Source organism: Pan paniscus, chromosome 19, assembly GCF_029289425.2.
Source record: "Pan paniscus chromosome 19, NHGRI_mPanPan1-v2.0_pri, whole genome shotgun sequence".
Taxonomy (NCBI): Eukaryota; Metazoa; Chordata; class Mammalia; order Primates; family Hominidae; genus Pan; species Pan paniscus.
Window position 1 is genome coordinate 32,465,469 of NC_073268.2, and position 16,918 is coordinate 32,482,386.

At 41.4% G+C, this 16,918-nt stretch overlaps 1 protein-coding gene across 5 annotated transcripts in view; it reads right to left on the reverse strand.

Moving 5' to 3' along the window:
* Positions 1 to 16,918, reverse strand: part of LOC103785028 (polycomb protein SUZ12) — a 115,981-nt gene that overhangs the window by 44,714 nt on the left and 54,349 nt on the right. For all 5 annotated transcript variants that reach the window (XM_063599130.1, XM_034943240.3, XM_063599128.1 and 2 more), the window contains 6 exons: positions 14,996 to 15,087; positions 14,320 to 14,463; positions 13,607 to 13,764; positions 12,567 to 12,765; positions 11,451 to 11,530; positions 207 to 9,684 (listed from right to left, as the gene is read on the reverse strand). In XM_063599130.1, coding sequence (XP_063455200.1) covers positions 9,339 to 9,684; positions 11,451 to 11,530; positions 12,567 to 12,765; positions 13,607 to 13,764; positions 14,320 to 14,463; positions 14,996 to 15,087 — 1,019 coding nt within the window. In that variant the 3' untranslated portion in view covers positions 207 to 9,338. The remainder of the gene's footprint in view (positions 1 to 206; positions 9,685 to 11,450; positions 11,531 to 12,566; positions 12,766 to 13,606; positions 13,765 to 14,319; positions 14,464 to 14,995; positions 15,088 to 16,918) is intronic.

Consider the following 16,918-nt stretch of genomic DNA (forward strand, 5'->3'; position numbering starts at 1 on the left):
GCAATCTCCATTTTGAACAATGTGCTTCTTTCCTCTTATAAATCTAGTTTTTTGCCACTTGATGTGCCCTCCCATTTCCCCTCTAAATTTTAGGGGTCGGCGGGGTTGGCGGGAGATCGGAGCGGGATGCACAGCACATAAGTGAGCAAGGGGGGAGGGGAGAGGAGGTGGGGAATGAGTCTGCAGCAACTGCGCTGGGTGGGTACCTGGAGTGCTGCTGAAGCTGCTTTCCGTGGAGTAACTGGCGTCCTCGGCGTCATCTTCCAGCTCCTCCGGATAATCGGAGTCATCGTCGTCCTCCTCCATGTCATCCTCCTAGTTGTCCTCAGACTCCTGGGTCTCCTCGGCATCGCCGCCCCCCTCCTCTTCCTCCTCCTCCTCGCTCTCGTGGTCATCATACACCACTTTGTTGACAGCCCTCCGGGCTGCGGTGGTCCGGCCTAGGTGGCTGCCCCCGCGCCCCCGCCGGGCCCGTGCGCTGGTGCCGGCGCGGGGCGGGCCGGCGGCGGTGGCTTCCTCCGGCTACTGCTGCCCATCCTGGGCGAGCTCAGCCGCGTCTTGGGCGCCACCTCAGCCTGGCGGCTGCCCACCTGCCCCGGCTACTACCGCGTATCGGCGAGGGGAGCCCCCGATGGGTCCGGACGTGGGCGGCGGCGGCGGCGGCGGGGCCGGGGCGCAGCGCTCCGCAGCGGGAGCCGCGGGCTGCTTGGTCGCCCTGCCCCGCCGGCCCCTCTTGTTGGAGCCCAGGCGGCGGGAGAAGGGAAAGCAGACGGGGAGGGCCAGGCGCAGTGGCGGCGGTGGGCAGCGCCGGGGCCGGGTTGGGAGACCCGAGGGGCTGGGCGGGAGGGGCCCGGCCGGCGGAAGCGGGTGGAGGGAGAAGGCTCAACCGAATTGCTGGGGCCCCACTCAAGATCGCCTTCAACCGCCACCTTGTTTCTTCCCTCTACAGGAGCGCGGTCACGTGAGGTGCGCCGCCGCCCAGCCTGGGAAGGGGGCGAGGTGGCGCGGCGGCCGCTAGGGGGAGCGCGGGAGCATTGAGTCGGGGGCGGAGAGCTCGGGGCGCCTGGACTTGGCGCAGCACGGCGCTCCGGGTGCGGGTGGCGCGGCTGAAAGAGGCCCGCAGCTCCCGACAAGCCCCGCGTCTAAGGCCTTCAGAGACCACAGTCTCCGCGGACCCCTGGCTGGAGCCCAAAGCCGGCCGGGCCTCCTTCCCGCGACTCCCCTTCCGCGGCTCGGAGAAGAAGGCAGGAGAGCCCCCAAATATCGTTCCCCTCCCGCCCTCTAGGGAAACTGAGGCTGAAAGAGGCAGCGAGAGAAAGAAAAAAAAAGTCGCGGAGGGGGGCGGCCCGAGCGACCTAAGGGACGGGGCAGCGCCAGCGACCGAGGAAAATTAGTCGGGGTGGGGTACAGGGAGACAAGCCCCCAGAATTTAGGAAACTCCGAAGCTTGGAAGTGGAGTCCTGAATTGACTCCGATGACAACTGCTCCGGATCTGTGCCAGGAGCCACACCCCGGGCTGCCACGCCCGGAGGGAGGGGGGTCCCTAAGACCTGTTGCATGGGATCCCCACTCGGAAAGCCTCAGTAAACCCCAGAATGCAACTACTGCATGTTCCAATCTCCCGCCACCTTCCCAGTGTCCCAGCTAGGACCCTGACCACCTTAGCAAGAACTTACCTCTCCTTTGCAGTGGAAAAGAGGGAATCCTGCCTAAAACCTACTTCACGGTGTTACAGGTCTGTATTATCGGGAAATAACCTTAATTTATTTACCTGACAAATCACTAGGTTTGAGCTTAGCCCAGGGGACGACTCATGGTGACAGTTCAGGCACCCTCAAACCTTATCACAGGGACTCAACCCTGAGTGGTTGAGGTCAGTTCTTCAGATAAGAGAAAGGTTTGCCGGGCACAGTGGCTGACGCCTGTAATCCCAGCACTTTGGGAGGCCGAGGCGGGCGGATCACAAGGTCAGGAGTTCGAGACCATCCTGGCTAGCACAGTGAAACCCCCATCTCTACTAAAAATACAAAAAAAATTAGCTGGGCGTAGGTGGTGCACGCCTGTAGTCCCAGCTACTCGGGAGGCTGAGGCAGGAGAATGGCATAAAATCCGGGAGGCGGAGGTTGCAGTGAACCGAGATCGCGCCACTGCACTCCAGCCTGGGAGACAGAGCGAGACTCCGTCTCAAAAAAAAAAAAAAGAAAAAAGAAAGGTTTCGTAAACATATGTTAATATTTATTGAGATAAGTGACAACCCAAAAGTAATTTAAACAAAAATAGTTGGCCGGGTGCGATAGCTCATGCCTGCATTCCCAGCCCTTTGAGAGGCCAAAGCCGGACGATTGCTTGAGGTCAGGAGTTTGAGACTAGCCTGGGCAACATAGCAGGACCTCGTCTCTAGAAAAAAATTGAAAAATTAGCTGGGCATGGTGGTGCGCAGCTGTGGTCCCAGCTACGCCAGAGGGTGAGGGGGCAGGATCGCTTGAGCCTGGGAGGTGGATGTTGCACTGAGCCATGATTGCACCTCTGCACTCCAGCCTGAGTGACAGAGCAAGCCCCTGTCTCAAAATTTTTTAAAAAGAAAGAAAAATACCTAATAGGAGATGGCTTATTTCAATCTAGTTAGGAAAATGGAACACATATGTGAAATGAAAATTAAAATACAAGCACTAATTGCCAAATACATGCATTCAATACAGTTTGGTTGAGCTCTAAGGGTGGCAAATGTGTGTTATGTCTTCAGGGACTAGGTAAGTAATGTAAGTCAATAAAGTAGACAAGGTGAAGACCTAGGCCAATGGAAATGCTCATATTTTGTTTGAAGAGGGTGGCCAGGTGTGGTGGCTCAGACCTGTAATCTCAGCACTTTAGGAAGCCAGGTGGGTGGATCACTTGAGCCCAGAAGTTCGAGGTTAGCCTGGCCAACATAGTGAAACCCCATCTCTACTTAAAACACAAAAATTAGCCGGGCATGGTGGCATATGCCTGTAGTCCTAGCTACTCAGGAGGCTGAGGCAGGAGAATCGCTTGAACCTGGGAGGCGGAGGTTGTGGTGAGCGGAGACCGTGCCACTGCACTCCAGCCTGGGCAACAGAGCGAGACTCCTTCACCACCCCCTCCCCCCCCCCGCCAAAAAAAAGAGAAAAGTTAAACAAAATAGACCAAAAAAACCCAACTCTTCTTTGAACGGATTAGCAGGTATTTGCTGTTTTGCTCCTTTATGCTTTAATGAATTTATCTTTCTGTGGCTTCAAGAAGAAAAATGTTAAGTCAGTGAATACTGTATAGGTTGAGCATCCTTACCTAAAATGCTTTGGATCAGAAGTGTTTTGGGCTTTTTTGGAATATTTGCATTCTACTTACCAGTTGATCATTTCTAATCTGAAAATCTGAAATGCTCTAATGAGCATTTCCTTTGAACAGCATGTTGACACTCAAAAACTTTTGGACCTTGGAGCATTTTGGATTTCAGATTTTCAGAATAAGGGTACTCCACCAGTATCCTTTTATTTATCTATGATTTAATATAGCCCTTCTTTCTTCAGAATTACTGAGTGACTCATTCCTGTAATGCTGCTGAATTTTTATTCATTTACTACCTTAACAATAATATTTAACATTTATTGATCACTAATGTGCCCAGGCACTATGGTAGATGCCTCATCATTATACTTTTAAGTCTTATAGTGGCACACAGGCAGGTTTTATTATATCCTCATTTTACAAGTGAGATAAATAAAATGTCTTAGAGACTCAGAGAGGTTGTGTTTTGTCCATGTCCACATACCTTCTAAGCACATTAGCCTATTTAAAGCCAGACCTCTCCAAAAGCCCAGTTTTTTCAGTTCCCTCAGTTTGCCATTGAGGAAACAGGAAAATCAGACTCACTGTCATCAGTTGCCTCACACATACTCTTGAATTGCTTTTGAGTGGGAACAGAAATACCATTATGTGTGTTCCTCTACATCTAGTCCTAGACATTAATTTGCCTTGTTTCTTTTAAGTTAGTGACCGTCTCTGTTGAAGTCTTTAAATCCATTAAAAGTGAATGGAACCTTAGGAGAGTTTTAGGCTGGAGAGGAAGCTCTTCTCTTCATTTTGGGCTTCGATTGTCCAAAAGTAAAGAAAAGGGATGAGATATTATTTGAGATAACTCCTTCAAGAACCAGAACTCAGCAAAGCGTTTACACCAGTTTGATGGAAGTATTTCTAAACTATATTATGAAATTAGCAAGGTATGGTGGCACATGTCTGTAGTCCTAGCTACTTGGGAGGCTGAGGCGGGAGAATTGCTTGAACCTAGGAGTCTGAGTACGCAGTGAGCCATGATGGTGCCACTGCACTCTAGCCTGGGTGACAAAGTGAGACCCTGTCTCTAAAATACATGTATTTTATTCTAAAATAATTCTAGGCTGGGTGCAGTGGCTCATGCCTATAATCCCAGCACTTTAGGAGGCCGAGGTGGGCAGATCACAAGGTCAGGAGATCAAGAACATGTTGGCCAAATCCATCTGTACTAAAAATACAAAAATTAGCTGGGCATGGTGGCACATGCCTGTAGTCCCAGCTACTCTGGAGGCTGAGGCAGGAGAATCGCTTGAACCCGGGAGGCCAGGGGTTGCAGTGAGCCGAGATCGCGCCACTGCACTCCAGCCTGGGTGACAAGAGCAAAACTCCGTCTCAATAAATAATTAAAATAAAATAATTCTAAATACATTCTGCTCATCATATTGTTACATTGATGATCTTAAAGTTGATTGAGATGTAGCTGAAACTGGCTTCCACAAAGTACTCTCATGTGGTTCTGAATTTTGAGGTCATCTTTCTCTGTATCAAGTTTTTTAGATGTCCTTTCTCAGAGTAAATCAAGTTTGAGTAAGACCTGCAGAGATCTCTTGTGAGCACATATATTGAGTTTTAGTGCATAAGCTTTTTCACTGGGTAGATGAAACTGTCAGATAAGTGGCATTATGTCTAACATATAAAGTATTTCCCCATTTTTAAACAGAGAAGATACAGAAAATGAAAATGAAAATTTGGTACTACAGCACAAAGGTCCAGCTTGCAGAATTAATTGACTGTCTAGACAAAGATTATTGGGAAGCAGAACTCTGCAAAATTCTGGAAGAAATGCATGAAGAAATCCACCGACACATGGACATAACTGAAGACCTGACCGATAAGGCTCAGGGCAGTAACAAATCCTTTCTGGTGACAGGTAATGGTGAGAGGGTCATTTTCTCATTTTATTTTTGTTAAGTCTGAGCTAAACTGTTGGTATGAAATCACTGCAAAATTTGAAAATAGATTAAAATTTTTTTTTTTTTTTTTTTTTTTTTGAGATGGAGTCTCGCTCTGTCGCCCAGGCTGGAGTGCAGTGGCACAATCTTGGCTCACTGCAACCTCCGCCTCCCAGGTTCACGCCATTCTCCTGCCTCAGCCTCCTGAGAAGCTGGGACTACAGGCGCCCACTGCCACCACGCCCGGCTAAATTTTTGTATTTTTAGTAGAGATGGGGTTTCACCGTGTTAGCCAGGATGGTCTCGATCTCCTGACCTTGTGATCCATCCGCCTTGGCCTCCCAAAGTGCTGGAATTACAGGCTTGAGCCACCGTGTCCGGCCAAAAATAGATTAAAATTTTCAAGTACAGTCATGCATTGCTTAATGATGGGGATACATTCTGAAAAATGTGTCATTTGGCGATGTCCCGATTGTGTGAACATCATAGAGTACACTTATACAAACCTAGATGGTAGGGTTTCCTACACACCTAGGTTATACGGCATAGCCTATTGCTGCTAGGCTGCAAACCTGCACATCATGTGACTGTACTGAATCCCGTGATCAGCTGTAGCACAACGGTAGGTATTTGTGTATCTAACCATATCTAAACATTTAAAAAGGTACTACATAAAATCTTATGGGATCACCGTCATGTATGTGGTTCCTCGTGGACTGAAACATTGTGCAGTGTATGGCTGTGTGTATATTTTACTTTAGTTCTCCGTATTTCATTTTCCCAAGAGAACCTTGTTCATTCCCACATAAATTAGGGATGCTATACATTTTAGTGTTTTATTTCTGCCTTGGGTCATTACTAATATTCCCCAAAATGTTAGTTTAATTCAAGTATCTTATTAAACTTTTTTGGCATTCCAGCTTTTCAGAAATATTTTTTGAACTTTTTGCTTTTAAAAAATAAAACTTTAAAATTTTAGAATAGCTTTAGATTTATATAAAAGTTACAAAGATAGTAGAGGGTTTCCGTATATCCTGTACTTGGTTACCTGTTATTAACGTCTTAGATTAGTGTGGGATATTTGTTACAATTAATGGGCCAGTGTTGACACACTGTTATTAACTCAAGTCCATACTTTACTCAGATTTCCTTTGTTTTTACCTGACGTCCTTTTTCTGCCTCATGATCCTATACCACATGATATTTAGTCATCGTGTTTTCCTCTAGACTGTCGGTTTCTCAGACTTTCCTTGTTTTTGATGGCCTTGACAGTTTGGAGGAGTACTGGTTAGGTATGCTGTAGAAAGCCCTCCTTATGGGTTTTTCTCATGGTTAGCCTAGGTTTTTGCATTTTGGGGAGGAAGACCACAGAGGTGATGTGCAGTTCTCGTCTTAGCAAGAGTGCATGCTGTCGTCATGACTTATCACTGATGATGTTAACCTTGGTCCTCTGGGTGAGGCAGTGTTTGTCAGGTTTCCCTACATCCTCCCCCATCTCCTCAAACCTCCAATACTGTAAGTCACTGTAAACAGCCACACTTAGTGGGTGGGGAGTTATGTTCTACCTTCTTGAAGGGGTGATATCTACATAAATTATTTGGAAGTTTTCTGCACAGATTTGTTTATTCATTTATTTTTTCAGACATTTATTTCTGAGTATAGATTTGTGGATATTTTATACTCATTGGGTTATAACTGGTTATTTATTAGGTTATAATTCAATGTCACCTTATTTGTCCCTCAACTCTGCTTTTCTTTTCTTTTTTTTTAGGTTTTAAAAACATACATACCTTAAAAGTTTAAATAGTATAAAAAAGTATGCTGTGAAAAATGAATCTCTCTCCATTACTCTGAACTATAAATTTTTAAATATTTATGTAATACCATAAATGACATATTAGTTGTAACTGCTGAAAGCAGGATTTCACATTAAGATTTTCCTAATTTCTTATTAGCTCTGACTCATTTGAGGCTGAAATCTTACTATGCTATCTAAATCAAAATTTTAATGTACATGTTAACAATGCATAATAACAAAAAAACCCCAAAACAGAATACAGCTTTTATATTATTGAACTTTATGTACAAAATCATTTGATTTCAAATAAACATTTAATGTAAAAACAAATGTTCTTTTACAACTGAATTTTTTTTACATCTACTGTACCATTCAAATGCTTTATCATCTTACAGGATTTCTTCAAAATCTGTTATCAAGGGTACATATAGAAAAGCACTTTTTTTATAAATAGAAACAAAGGGATTTTTTCAGCTTTTACGATGACATAAAAAGTTTACTCAACAGAAGTAATTTTATTACTATTTGGGGTGGGAATCACCAACTTTTTGTGCAAACAATGCTAGCCTTCTTTTAAGCATTAAGAGCATAACTGCTTAAGAAATGACATAAGCAATAATTCTACACCTACATCTCCCCTAAAATAATCTTTTTTTTTTTTTTTTTTTTTACATATGTGCACAGCTTTAGCAAATTAAAGCCCGAGATAAACGCTCGAGATCTACTATCCAGAGGCAAAAATCAGAGTTCACTAGAACTCATCATTTGGAGAGCTTACCAATCAAGGAATCTGTAATGAAAGCTGCAGTTTCCCTCTTTCCTATTTTTTTTTAAACACAAAAATCAATGACTAAGAACTTAATACTGGATGACAAATCACATCCACACTATTCGTTAAATAGCCTCACAGTTAAACACATCTTAAAGACCAGTCAAATCAGTATTTACATTTTATAAATTTCTGAAGACACCATTAGAAAGCTTATATATCCCTTCATTAAACAAAATAGGGAACTGCATCTGATGGTGGTGGAATGAAAATTTAAAATTAAAAATACCTGTATTTACAGCAGCATTGATCCTTTATAAATAAAGAATATGAAAATGCAATATCTTTAAGGATAATAAAAAATTGAGGTGATGTTACTCAACCACAGTGCTCGGAGTTGGAATAAAAACCTATTGGTGCTTGTTAATGTGCCAGTAGTGAATCCACTTTCTGTTGGAGAAAATCCAACTGCAAATATGTGCGTGAAACACATATAACACAGGGCAAAATTGCTCAAAATGATTCAAGTCAGCTTATCTGTATTGGATATTCATGAAACACATTACAAAGACATCCTTGCAAACAAATAAAAGGCATAACAGTTTTCTGGTTGACTTTTTAAGAACACTTCTCCCCTTATAAGTGACATCTTAAAATCTCAAATGCGTTCTTCCCTTGGTTTGCAATCCTAATTTAAAGATATGAACACCTTAATTGTCCATGTGATTATCTAATTAAAAAAGAAAAACAAAACAAGCAAAATGTTCAAGTTAAAAAAAAAAAAACATACCGGGTGAGCAATGCACTAAAATTATCCACATGAAAACAAATGGTCTGTAATCTTATAAACCAACATAGCATTTCACTGTCAACAATGTGAAAATTTAATATCTTCTCAAACAGGCATAAGATGAAGAAGTGCTATTTTTTAATTGTAAAATGAACTTATGTAATGTAAAAATATCTTACATTATAATTTTTCATTCCGAATTGACAAATGATTTCAAAAACAAGGATCAAAGTTTGACTGCAAATAGTAATGCAATATAATTTCATAAAAATCCTTCAATTTCTATTTTTTTCCTTTTCTGTAGTTGATATATGAAGACCACTTCAATTTCTAAAAAAGGGAACCATTCCAATTTTCCCTCCCCAAGAAAATGTCTCACAATTACAAAGTAGAAAAACAGCAGGTCATAAATGCAAAAAAATTCTAATTTATATATGAAATAATTTCTAGATCAATTCAACATATTTGATGACATTTGTTGAGTTTAAAAATACTTTGAAATATTGCTTTTCATGCTTAAAGTACAGAATGTTTTAATGACATCAATAAAAGTGATATACATGTAATGCTGCATAATGAAGTGAAGTAGAACCCTGATACAAATATCCTTGTTGAAATCATTTACTTCATCTAACAGTGCCTGTTTGGAACATATGATTAAAAACAAAAACATAATTCTTAGAGGATGAATTCCCTAAAATGTAATTTCAGTGTTTGTCCATAACATGGGGTTAGAGCTTTTCAGAGTTTTTGTTTTTTGCTCTGTTTTGAAACCCCTGAGACACTATCTGTTTCCAAAGCTTTCTCTTTTGAGTTAATTTCACTAAATCCATTTGCTGTCCCATTTTGTTCTTCAGTTATTTCTTCGTTTGCAGGGGAAGCAGATTCCCCCTTTTCTAATTTTTGCTGCATTTCACGGAGCTTGGTAACAGCTTTATCTATTGACATTATGCTAATAAGATTAAAGTCATGCATGCTGACTAGATGAAGCATGAAGTTTCGACATAAATTCTTCTTAATTATTTTCTGTCCATAATTTTCTACAAACAGCATACAGGCATGATTCATTTGATTGTCAGCAATAAACCTATTTAATAAAAACAGAATATGAATAGCAATACAAAGCATTTTTGTCAAATGCAACAGTGATAACCATTATAAGACTATATCCAATTCCAGTAAAATAAAAGATGATTAAAGAAGCAGTAAAACTATAGAGAAACTGAAATTCAATCATCTGAATGAGCTTACCATTTTAAAAATTTCAAGAGATTTAATCTAACTTAAGCTTAAACAGGTGCCATTAGAACAGCAGATATAATTTCTGTTCTTCAATTACATAAGCAGTCTTAAAAGCATAAAATATATGGGCCAGGTAACTACGCCTGTAATTCTAGCACTTTGGGAGGCCGAGGTGGGTGGATCGCAAGATCAGGAGATCAAGACCATCCTGGCTAACACTGTGAAACCCCGTCTCTACTAAAAATGCAAAAAATCAGCTGGGTGTGGTGGCGGGTGCCTGTAGTCCCAGCTGCTCCGGAGGCTGAGGCAGGAGAATGGTGTGAACCTGGGAGGCGGAGCTTGCAGTGAGTCGAGATCACACCACTGCACTCCAGCCTGGACGACAGAGAGAGACTCCGTCTCAAAAAAAAAAAAAAAAATTTAGTAGAGACAAGGTCTCACTATGTTGCCCAGGTTGGTCTTGAATTCCTCGACTCAAGTGATCCTCCTGCCTTGGCATCCTAAAGTGCCAGCATTGTAAGTGTGAGCCACCACACCAAGCCGGGAACATACTTTTAGCCACAAAGGAATAAGAAACAAAAATTGTTCTCCTTTCACCTCTATGAAATGGTAAACAAATCCAAAAAGCCACGTTTTATTCTGAAAAATTAACCAATGGTTAAAAATTGTGGTAATAACTGTGGTAATTTTCAGGATTTCCAGACATGTAACACGTGGCACTAAAAGGCATGAAAATTGGGTCATTAAATGAACCTACAGCTCTGTCTTGCCTTCTGCTGCTCCCTGGTCGTGGGTCCCACCAAGGTGGCTTTTTTTTTTTTTTGGAGATAGGGTCTCACTCTGTTGCCCAGGCTGGAGTGCAGTGGTGCAATCTTGGCTCACTGCAATTTCCATTTCCCAGGTTCTTCAAGTGATTCTAGTGCCTCAGCCTCCCGAGTAACTGGGATTACAGGTGTGTGACACTGCACCCGGCTAAGTTTTGTACGTTTAGTGGAGACAGGGTTTCACCATGTTGGCCAGGCTGCTCTCTAACTTCTGACCTCAAGTGATCCACCCACCTTGGCCTCCCAAAGTACTGGGATTACAGGCATGAGCCACTGTGCCCAGCTCTATAAAATGTTTTGAGTGTGAACGAGTCAACCCTGATAGAGTTTGCAAGCATGGGAGAAACACTACTACGAGAGTTAGGATGGGCACCAGTGATTTCTGAGGAGGGTCTATGATGATGACACCCTTTCCTACGGACACCAGGGTTGCAGCAGCCTGTTTCCTCTTGAAAGCTGACAGAATCAACAACCCTGATAAATTATGCTGCGATGACTCACATCTCTGCAACAAGTTCTAAAGGCAAGGCCCGGTTTTTGCCCTGATTTTATTAATACTAATGAATATAATATTAATTCATTGTTATAAATAATACCAAAAGGAACATCTTTGTACCTAAAAAAACCTGCCAAACCAAAAAACATTGGACTAGAATAAAATTTGGGACAAATATACATTAATGGAATTTTAAATAAGATTCTAACACACGCAAGATTTCTAGAATGTGAAACAGCAAAAGACCATAAAGAATAATAAAATATTTAAATTAATTTAGAAATACCCTACCCATGCTTCATGACATGGAGATTCCACAGTTTCATCACTTCTTTCTCTCCTTCATTAACATCAGAAAACTCTTCAATTTGCTGGGAAAAAGAAAGAAAAACACCTATTAAACACATATTTTAAGAAAAACTTGTGAGAATGTCAAAAACAGAATGTTTTGGAACTAAAAATACAACATATTTATACAGCAAAGTGGCAACATTTCTTAAAATTAACTTGTATTTAAGTAGCCATTTAATTTAATTTAATTAATTTATTTATTTAGAGACAGTCTTGCTCTTATCGCCCAGGCTGAAGTACAGTGGCACGATCTCAGTTCACTGAAACCTTGACCTCCCGGGTTCAAGCAATTCTCCTGTCTCAGCCTCCCGAGTAGCTGGGATCACAAGCACGCTCTACCATGCCCAGGTAACTCTTGTATTTTCTTTTAGTAGAGATGGGGTTTTGCCATGTTGGCCAGGCTGGTCTCAAACTCCTGACCTCAGCTGATCAGCCCAACTCGCCCTACCAAAGTGTTGGGATTACAGGTGTGAGCCAGCACACCTGCCGTCATTTAAAAAGGGAAAGCCTAAATTACGATTACCTATAAATATAGAAATGAAAACACACAATACAAATTTACTTGAAGAAAATCCATATTCCCTTTAACTTGGTAACTTTTTGGTTTGTTTTGATACAGGGTCTCCCTCTGTCACCCAGGCTGGAGTGCAGTGGTGCAATCTTGGCTCACTGCAACCTCCATCTCCTGGGGTTAAGCGACTCTCCTGCCTCAGCCAACTGAATAGCTGGGACTACAAGTGCATGCCACCATGCCTGGCTAATTTTTTGTATTTTTAGTAGAGACCGGGTTTCACCATGCTGTCCAGACTGGTCTTGAACTCCTGAACTCAGGCAATGTGCCTGCCTCGCAAAGTGCTAGGATTACAGGTGTGAGCGACCGCCACCAGCCTAACTTGGTTAACTTTTAAAGTGACATAATTTTAAAACCTGTAAATTTCCGGATTCCTTTTTTTTTTAAAAAAAGTTCCTTAACACTAAAAGTCTAGTTCATAGTAAGCAATTTTCAAAACAAAATAATATTCCAAGATAATTGCCAATAAAGATAATAATAATTACTGTAATGGTTTTTTCTCTTAGCCATTCAGGATCCTTTTCATCTTCACTATCTACTTCCATTTCTTGTGGACGGAGAGGTAAGCAGGTATCACTATGGAAATACAGACGATTGTGGCCACTACTATATGTTCTTTGCTGTTCTACTTCCCCATCTTCAGATTCAAGAAATTCAGACATGCTTGCTTTTGTTCGTTTTGGCCTAATGAAAAGAAATAAATGTTGATTTATGGCCTCTACATGTATACCATCTAACCTCACGACTAGGAGTTGAGATCTGTGATAATCTGCAACATCACCATTTTATAAAACTAACCATAAAACAATAGTATTAGAGGCACACCCCCACTAGTTATTTTCTTTCGGTACATAATGTAAATCAAACCTATTACATATTAATTCAAACACAAACTGTCTTTCTGGGTGTGAAAAGTTACAGTTAAAAAGGAGGAAAAAGAAATGAAGTGCTAGTTAGGGCACATTCAGATAGGAATATGCATATAAAATCCTACATGTCAAAACTGTGTATTCTAACTCATGTATATTCACAAAGCAGAAAAGCCGTAACACTGGTTACATATGCATACACCTGCCTTAAAAATTTTTTCAGTTTTACCAAGATTAAAAATTCCCTCTTTGTAATTTTTTTATTACTATTATTATTATTTGAGACGAAGTTTCGCTCTTGTTGCCCAGGCCGGAGTGCAATGGCACAACCTCGGTTCACTGCAACCTCGACCTCCCAGGTTCAACCAATTATCCAGAAACTTCTGACAGAATTCTTTAATCCCAAACCACTGCAGCAGTAGTGACATTAACATCATTAAAACTTAAGTATAAAGTTCAAAGGAAAAGTGAGAAAACTTCTCTGTAGAAATAGGAGCTATCAAGTGTTATAAAGTAGTTAACAACCCCATAGACACCTAATACTGAAAAATAATAATTTCCATCTAATTAACTAGTAGCTTCATCTGGCTCCTTTGTTCCTCCAACATCAGTAAAAATCAGAGCTTAAACTTTTGTTATATGCCCTTTTTACCTACCTGCACACAAGAATATGTGTGATAGGTGTTCTCTTAACTGGTCCGTTGCGACTAAAAGCAAATCCAGGTTGGCGATGAATATCCTGAGGATTTCCTGCATAGGAGCCATCATAACACTCATTGATAGAAACATCTATCCTAGCACCTTTTGGATGATACTGCAACAAAAATGTCAAAAAAAAAATATTAAGTATCCTATCCTAAATATCCCTCCAATTTAATTAAAGAATTTGTGGGCTCTTAATATTTAGAAAACTAAAATAGGCCAGGCACACTAGCATGGTAAACAGGCAGTCAGAAGACCTGGGGTCAACAAAATGTGTTAAAATCTTAACTATGTCATTTATTGCTTGGTGACTTTGTACAAATTATTTCTTGGTTGAGCAAGAATAAGAAAATTATCATTTAATTCAAAGAGTTGGTTGAGGATTTTGTGAGTCAATTAGAGACACTACACAAACATTAATTATAATTCCAAATATATGTCAACTCTGAATCATTCACTGTAATCCATATATACGGCAATCTATCAAATACAGAAATTTGTTATTTTTATACAAAGTACAATTTTTGAAAGTCATGCTATCTTGTACTTAATGCATATTTTTTCCCTTTTTTAATTTAAAAAATTTTTGTGGGTACATAGATGTATATATTTATGGGGTACAAGAGATTTCTTAACACAAATTGAGAAAATATGAAAAATTACTCACAACATAGTTGAAGATAAATCTGCTATGGCAGAGTTTAAGATGCTTGAGTAAACTATAAAGTTTGCGGCAGTTCAGAGTACACCAAGGGCAATGCAGGTCATCTCTTGCTTCAGTTTGTTGCCTTGTATTGTTGTTATAGAGAAACTAAAAACAATTAAAAAAAAAAAAGCAAATCTCCAATTTACGCATAACAAGATATTTTGTTTAAATATCACTTCTAAAAATAGTTTAAAAAATTTAAGCGGAAAATCAAATTAGAGATATTCTCTTTAATTAAATATGCCCAGTGACGCGAGGTCACTCACGCCTGTTAATCCCAGCATTTTGGGAGGCCAAGGCAGACACTGTCAAATGTATCGCTTGGAGCTCAAGACACGCCTGGGCAACATGGTAAAACCTCGTCTCCACAAAAACTACAAAAATTAGCCAGGAGTGGTGGCATGTGCTTGTAATTAGTTACTCGTGAGGCTGAGGCATGAGAATCCGGTTGAACCCAGGAGGCAGAGGTTGCAGTGAGCCAAGACTGCACCACTGCACTCCAGCCTGGGCAAAAAAGTGAGATCCTGTCTCAAATAAATAAATCAATAAAATAAAAATGAACAAAAAATTTTCATGTTTGACATACAAAAAACAAATACATTTCATAATTACTTTAAGAAGGGTCAGCTATGTTTACCTGATAAAATATTCTTAATTTTTGTCGGTTTTCATTTGGAGTATCCTTTTCTTTTCTTGTTTGTAGATCTGTAGTCAATGATTCTTTAACAGCTGAAAACATACACTTTTATATTCAATAAAAACATTGCTTTTGAAAAGCAAAATAACATACCTCACAAAAACTATTAAATATTAAAGGTTTCACAGAATTCTACTTGTGGTATTTAAATACATTTCTGTTATCTCCCTCAACTGATGATTGCAGGAAAAATACCCATAATTCAGCATCCCTAATCTGATGTTAAGGTCTATTGGCAGGACTTATTTTTTTCCTTAAAAAGCACCTCTGGCCGGGCGCGGTGGCTCACGCCTGTAATCCCAGCACATTGGGAGGCCAAGGCAGGAGGATTACGAGGTCAGGAGTTAGAGACCAGCCTGCCCAACGTGGCAAAACCCCATCTCTAATTAAAAATATAAAAAATTAGCAGGGCGTGGTGGCGGGCACCTGCAATCCCAGCTACTCAGGAGGCGGAAGCAGAATTGCTTGAACCCGGGAGGCGGAGGTTGCAGTGAGCCAAGACCACACCACTGCACTTCCGCCTGGATGACAAGAGCAAAACTCCGTCTCAAAAAACAAAAACAGGGCCGGGCGCGGTGGCTCACACCTGTAATCCCAGCGCTTTGGGAGGCCGAGGCGGGTGGATCACGAGGTCAGGAGATCAAGACCATCCTGGCTAACAAAGTGAAACCCCATCTCTATTAAAAATACAAAAAAATTAGCTGGGCATGGTGGCGGGCACCTGTAGTCCCAGCTACTCGGGAGGCTGAGGCAGGAGAATGGCGTGAATCTGGGAGGCAGAGCTTGCAGTGAGCTGAGATCGCGCCACTTCACTCCAGCCTGGGCGACTGAGGAAGACTCTGTCAAAAAAAGGAAAACAGAAACAAAAACAAAAAACCACCTCCTATGTCCTAAACAATTATAAAAGTAACTCCAAGTAATTATATGTCATTACCATGCTGTTTTAAGCACTCTGAAGTCAGAACGTGTTTTTTTGTTGTTGTTGAGACAGATTCACTTTGGTGACTAGGCTGGTGTGCAGTGGCGCAATCTCAGCTCACTGCAACCTCCACCTCCTGGGTTCAAGCAATTCTCGCGCCTCAGCCTCCTGAGTAGCTGGGATTACAGGCACCCGCCACCACACCTGGCTGATTTTTTGTATTTTAGTAGAGACAGGGTTTCACCATATTGCCCAGGCTGGTCTTGAACTCCTGAGTTCGGGCAATCTGCTCATCTCGGCCTCCAAAAGTGCCAGGATTACAGATATGAGTCACCGTGCCCAGCCCAGAGTGTGGTTTTAATTGGTGTTTGTATTCTCAGATCCCAGGTGTGAGCAGGCACTAAGTGTTGGTTTATCAGAAAGTAAGTTATACTTATTATATTAAAATTATTTCAGGCTGGGCACGGTGGCTCATGTCTGTAATCCCAGCACTTTGGGAGGCCGAGGTGGGCAGACTGCCTGAGGTCAGAAGTTTGAGACCAGCCTGGCTAACATGGTGAAACCCCATCTCTATGAAAAAAAACTAGCCAGGCATGGTGGCACACACCTGTAGTCCCAGCTACTTGGGAAGCTGACGCAGGAGAATTGCTTGAACCCGGGAGGCAGAGGGTGCAGTGAGCTGAGGTTTCGCCATTGCACTCCAGCCTGGGTGACGGAGCAAGACTCCGTCTCCAAAAAAAATAATTATTTCAAATCTAAAAAGACAGTGACAAATGATTCTGGTATATTTCCTTTCAGATATAAGAAGAAAAAAAGGTATTTATATTTCCTTACATAATTAACAATTAGGTATAATTTGTATAGAACTTTTTCTTAGTTTTGATGCAACCTTTTACCTATTTCACTGGCTTCTGAGTATTCTGAGAAGTGCCCATACTACAGTT